Below are 6,000 nucleotides of genomic sequence, written 5' to 3'. Positions count from 1 at the left end.
AGCAGGGTTTGGGTAGACGGCCAGTCACGTCCTGGGATTTTTGCCACCAAGTTACAAAGTAAAGCTGTCAATCAAAAAATAAGTCATTCAGGGGCGCCTGGGTGGCACAGCGGTTAAGCGTCTGCCTTTGGCTCAGGGCGTGATCCCGGCGTTATGGGATCGAGCCCCACATCGGGCTCCTCCGCTAAGAGCCTGCTTCTTCCTCTCCCATTCCCTCTGCTTGTGTTCCCTCTCTCGCTGGCTGTCTCTATCTCTGTCGAATAAATAAATAAAATCTTAAAAAAAAATAAGTCATTCAGAACAGAAGGCTCCTGGAAGATGGTAAACATCACTGAAACTCTCACTTCCTGGGAATTCTGTTTGATAATTCAGTGAATCTGCATGTGTCTAGACCCATTTCTAAAAGAGTCCTGGAGACTCTGAATTCTTAAATCCCAGTAAAGAAATGAAAAGAAAGTCAGGCAAGAATCCCAACATTTCCCTTCTTTCACTGAGAAGTCTAGATACAGAATGGAAGTATCTAGATACTAGATACTTCAGATGACTGGAGTAAGAGATTTCATTTTGTTGTCGGTTTTAAGGCAAAAGCTCTTGAGGAAACACAATTATATAGAGGGAAAATTTAGTTCTCAGGTATTTTGTTATGTTACTATTGATTTTTTAAAAAAGAAAACAAGGTGGGGCACCTGGGTGGCTCAGTCAGTTAAGCATTTGACTCTTGATTTCCGTTCAGATCATGATCTCAGGGTCATGAGATCAAGCCTTGCGTCTGGCTCCATGATGGGTGTGAAGCCTCCTTAAGATTCTCTCTCTCTCTCCCCCTCTCAAATAAATAAATAAGAAAAAAAGGAAAAGGCAGAATTTGGAAATCTTTCTCATCTGCAGAACAAAAAGTCTGAGATGTTAGANATCTGCAGAACAAAAAGTCTGAGATGTTAGAAAACTGTAACAGTTCCTTCTACTCTATAAGAGGTAAACCAACCACACCACAGTATAAATTTGCAGTCAGTAACTCTCCAACGTTTAGAGAAAAGCTTACTATGTAATTAATCATAAATCTAAACCTTGACTAGTAGCTGTGCTTTACTTTTGGGGGATATATAAAATTAGATGTGGAATACAACTTATTCCACGCATAGGTAAACTAAACAAGAAAAGACAAAAATAAGGTAAAGATAAATCAAAGTAGTGCATTTTTGTCAATAAAATTTACTAAAACTATTCCAAGCATGCTGAGTTTTAGCTGTTAGCAAGCCTTCTTGCTCAACTCTAGACCCCAACAGTTAAAACCAGAAATAGACAAGACTGCTTAACTCATGCTTCAACTAAAACCCATTATGTGTATTTCTTATTGCACTTTCTTGAGGCATTAATGAGAAGTTTTGCAAAGACTGAAACATTCCAGTCAGACCAGAAAAGCCCTGATAGCAATGGCCTAGAAGACCACACCCGACTTGTCCCCTTCCCTGCCTGTGATCCTGGGCTGAGCACGTTCTGACTCCCACTCATGAGCATATGCTCCCTGCCTGCTCCCTTGCACGTACCCCCCTCAACTTGTCTCTATAAAACTCCAGTGTCCATCTTGCAGGTGGAGAGGTCGGTTGTTAAGGCTTGAGCCTGCCACCTCCCCTGGCTACTGGCACACAGAACAAACTTCTTCCTTTCTTTTTTTCCAAATCCATGTCTCTTGAGTGATTGGTTTCTCTTGCCATGAGTTTATCCGAGTTTGTTCGGCAACAGTGTTGACAAACCCAGGCGGGAGCTAAGCCTTCCAATTGTACAGGATTCCCCCAGATGGAGCAGTTGGCCCCGGCAGAGCACTGGCTTCCCTGCTCATTTCTTGTGTTAGCAGCTGGGACTGATCACCGGGTAACATAGACACAGAGGTAGTAGTTTGATGGGTGATTCAAGTACCCACTGTGCCATTTTAGGAGTTCCCTGCCAGCTGGATCCTTGGCCATCTCATTCCCTTTCTTCCCTCATCTCACAAAGAAGGAAGATTTCACACTAGAAAATCTTAAAACCATTCTATTTTAGGTATAACAAGGAAAGATGTAAGTTATAATATAAGGAAAAATGGAAGCTGAAACTTTAATTCTAAAACATTCATCATCTCCTTCCCTCCAAGAAAGATAACCATTGACATTTCAGCTGTTAGTAAGTTAATGATATCAGCCAATCCTTTCCTTTGTGGTATAAGCCATTTGGAAGTCAATGAATGCTGTGCATGCACACCAATTTATTGATCTTGGGGTTTGCTGCTATTACAACTGCTACACTTTCATCAAACTTAAAAACTTTTGTGCATGAAAGAACATAACAGAGTAAAAGGCAGCATACAGAATGGGAGAAAATACTTGCAAATTATATATCTGATTAGAGATTAATATTTAGACTATATAAAGAATGTATACAACTCAATAAAGAATATCAAGTAAACCCATCAGAAAATGGGCAAAGGGCTTTAATATATATAAAGAAGATATCCAAATAGCCAATAAGCATATGAAAAAGTGCTCAACATCACTAATCAGTAGACAAATGCAAATCAAAGCCATAATGAATATCACCTTAAACCCATTAACATAGTTACTATCAACTAAAAACAAACAAAAACACAGAAAATAACAAAGGTTGGTGAGGATGTGAAGAAATTGGAGCCCTTGCCCCCTGTTTGTAGGAGCGTAAAATGGTGCAGCCACTATGGAAAAATGTATAGGGGTTCCTCCGAAAATTAAAAATAAAATTACCATGTGATTCTGCTATCCCACGTATGGATATATATCCAAAGGGATTTAAAGTAGAATCTCAAAGAGCTATCTGCACATTCACGTTCATAACTGTGCTATTCACAATAGCCGAGGTGTGAAAGCAACCTAAATGGCCATCAGCAAATGAAGGGATAAACAAAATCTGGTCTGTATATACAATGGAGTATTATCCAGCCTTAAAAAGTGAAGGAAATCCTATCATAAGCTACAACATGGATGAAACTTGACGACATTACGTTAAGTGAAATAAGCCAGTCACAAAGTTAAATACTGTATGATTTCACTTATATAAGGTATGTAAAGTAGTCAAATTCATAGGAATGGAAAGTAGAATGGTAGTTCTTAGGGGCTGGAATAAGGGAAAAGGGAAGTTCTTCTTTAATGGTGTAATGGTTAATTTTACATGTCAACGTGACTGGGCCATGGCTGCTCAGATATTTGGACAAACATAATTTTGGGTGTCTGTGAGAGTGTTTCGGAATAAGATTAATGTTTGAATAGGCAGACTGAATAAAGCAGTTTACGCTTCCCAGTATGGGTGGGCCTCATCCAATCAGTTGAGGGCCTGAATAGAACAAAAAGGCTGACCCTCCCTTGAATAAGAGGGAACTCCTCCTGTAAGACTGCTTTGAGCTGGGATATCAACTCTGTTAGCAAACTGAAACTTAAATAGTGCTCTGAAGGTCATACTTGTGGACAAACACTGCATTGTTGCAAAGTTCGTTGTTATTTCCAATCTCCCGGCTTACCTTGGAGTAAATTGATTTCTCGGCTGTCTCCATCACTAAATATCCCCATACTCTGTACCTTCTGCCCGTCCAGAGCTTTTTCTATGAGATAAAGCAGGCTCTCCAAGGTTAAGCCGCCATGTTCGTACACCACAGAAATGATACCTGCCTTAATGCTGTCCACCACCATCTAGAAAATGAAACCAAAGCCCATTATATTAGAATCTTTATTAATAAAATAAATACAATGGGTATGTAATCTCTGTGATTTTTAAACACTTTTTCTAGAAATTATAGAAAGGACGATAAGCTTTATTATTCATTGGTTTCTTTTTCAATGATTTTATTTCTTTTCTAATTATGAGGAGAAAATTAAGTACACTTGTAACTCCAGCACTCAGAGATAAATACTACTGACAAGTTAAACTGTTTTCTTCCAGCCTTTTTATCTTTGTACGTACCCATGAAGAGACATGTATGTAACTCTTAAAAAATAATCAAATTGAGATCATATGATTTTGCAATGGACTTTCAAAATAGATTTAAAGTTTTCCTCTTAATCATGAATTTCTGAATTATCAGTATTGATTTATTAAATATTTGCCATTTAAATAAATATGAAAACCATTGTGCTTTGAATTCCGCAACCAAATAAACTTTTCATTGTGATAAAGTTAATTCATTAGCAGCAGACAGGTTGGAAAATCATTAAAGTCAATGATTTTTTCTTTCTCCCAAACCCCATGTCACTTTCTGAAACTCACAGTTCAAATTGACCCGAGGACTACCCCATGGTTATGTCCTACTTTTTGAATAAACAACCATCACATTCATAATAAAATAAGTAATCGTGGCATAGGCTTATGTAAAGAAGACAAATAGGAGAATGGATTTACTTTGAACTGGATTTTTCACCCATACTCTGTCACTGGTTATCCTTTGTGCCCAGCCTGATGCCTATTATTAAACATTAGGGAAACTATCTGGGGCCCACATGGAGATCAAGGCTCTGACCTTGCTTTCATGTGAACCCAGGGAGCTGGCTGGTGTAAATGATCAGTCAATTTCTAGGTGCCCAGAAAGAATACTGATTTCATATCTTGAAAGCAACCATTTTGTTACAAATAGGAATTTTTTGAAAACTTTCTAAGTAGGCCAATGAATGTAACCTACTGAATGTCATCCCTTACACATGTCCCTCTTTGTGTCTCATATACACATATAGCCATATGTAAATGTGCATATCATATATACATATATGTGTCATATATACATATGTACACACACATCTATAAAAATACATGCTTCCTATGTCTTCTCTGTGCTTCCTTTATTTTTCTCATTACTCATATTAAAATTAAAAATGTATAACTTCATTATAGAAAGAACACAATTTAATGGCACCCTCCTTGAATAGACCACAAAATTGGATTTCTGACATTTTTCTTTTGAGAAATGATGGTTATATGATAGTATTTAATTCCTTGGGTATTGCAAAGAAGTTTTAAAATAATCCTTAATCACCTTGCTCTTTTTTGGGATAAGTGCAACAAATTCAGTTCAATAAGAATTCATTGAACACTTAACTAAATGCAAGGTAGTTTTGGCCTTTAATGTTTTTTTTAAAGTAATTTTGATTTATGGTTATCTTTATTGCTTTTGATTTTTAAAAGTGCTCTGGGTCTGTAAATTTCCACTTAGACCATTTTCCTTTTAGAAGAGGAATCATTTTCATATACATGGTGGCCAAAAGATTGCTATACATCCTCCTGTGTAGATGAAAAAAAAAAAAAAAACCCAATTTAGGAAAAGGCAGGCCTCCTTACATACTCTGTACCTCGAATGCAGGAATCCGAGATGATATTAATAAGAAGTGGGGCTGGGAAGCATGTGAAGAGCTGTCATCATATTTATGAACTCCATGCCAAGTTTTCTTCAATAATAAAGGGTAGGAATGGCTTCCAGAAACATTGCTTCTATAGGGAAGAGAAGGGAATACATGAAACTTAAATTTTCTATTAATTGGATTTTGATAACTGAGCACCAACATGTTGTCTGAGCATCAGTTATACTGAATGAGGCACGTGGCCTTAGGACCTCAGTCTCTCCCTGCAATTTTTGGGGACAGCAGCAAATGGGGCTCCTGGGTGGGGTGAGGCCAGAGCTGGCCTCTGGGCCTCTCCTCCTCCATCCGCGGGATACTGCAAAGGTCTCCTGGAATTATTTAGCTTTTGTTGGGCACTTAAAATGAATGTAGTGACATACTTGGGGTTCAAAATGACATTTTAAAAAGGAACAGCTGAGAGATTTAAAATTTCCTAGATCATCTGGTCCTCACAGCTTTCTAAATAATGTCTCTATTCTCTTACCCTTACCCCCACTCCCATTTGGATACACTTACTCCGTAAAAAAAAAAAAAAAAAAGAAAGAAATTCTGAAAAAAATGTTACTTTTGCTCAATAGCTTTGCACAGAAAATGAACTACATCACAGCCTCTTTGC

General features: G+C 37.8%; 1 protein-coding gene across 1 annotated transcript in view; it reads right to left on the bottom strand.

The window, feature by feature from the left end:
- ECT2L (epithelial cell transforming 2 like) overlaps positions 1-6,000 on the bottom strand; it is a 76,219-nt gene that overhangs the window by 36,840 nt on the left and 33,379 nt on the right. The window contains exons 7-8 of the mRNA XM_034669203.1: positions 5,337-5,475; positions 3,521-3,689 (exon numbers count right to left, since the gene is read on the bottom strand). Of these exons, the coding sequence (XP_034525094.1) occupies positions 3,521-3,689; positions 5,337-5,475 (308 nt within the window). The remainder of the gene's footprint in view (positions 1-3,520; positions 3,690-5,336; positions 5,476-6,000) is intronic.

This window comes from Ailuropoda melanoleuca, chromosome 10 (assembly GCF_002007445.2).
Source record: "Ailuropoda melanoleuca isolate Jingjing chromosome 10, ASM200744v2, whole genome shotgun sequence".
NCBI lineage: Eukaryota > Metazoa > Chordata > Mammalia > Carnivora > Ursidae > Ailuropoda > Ailuropoda melanoleuca.
This window is presented reverse-complemented; position numbering and strand designations above follow the sequence as displayed.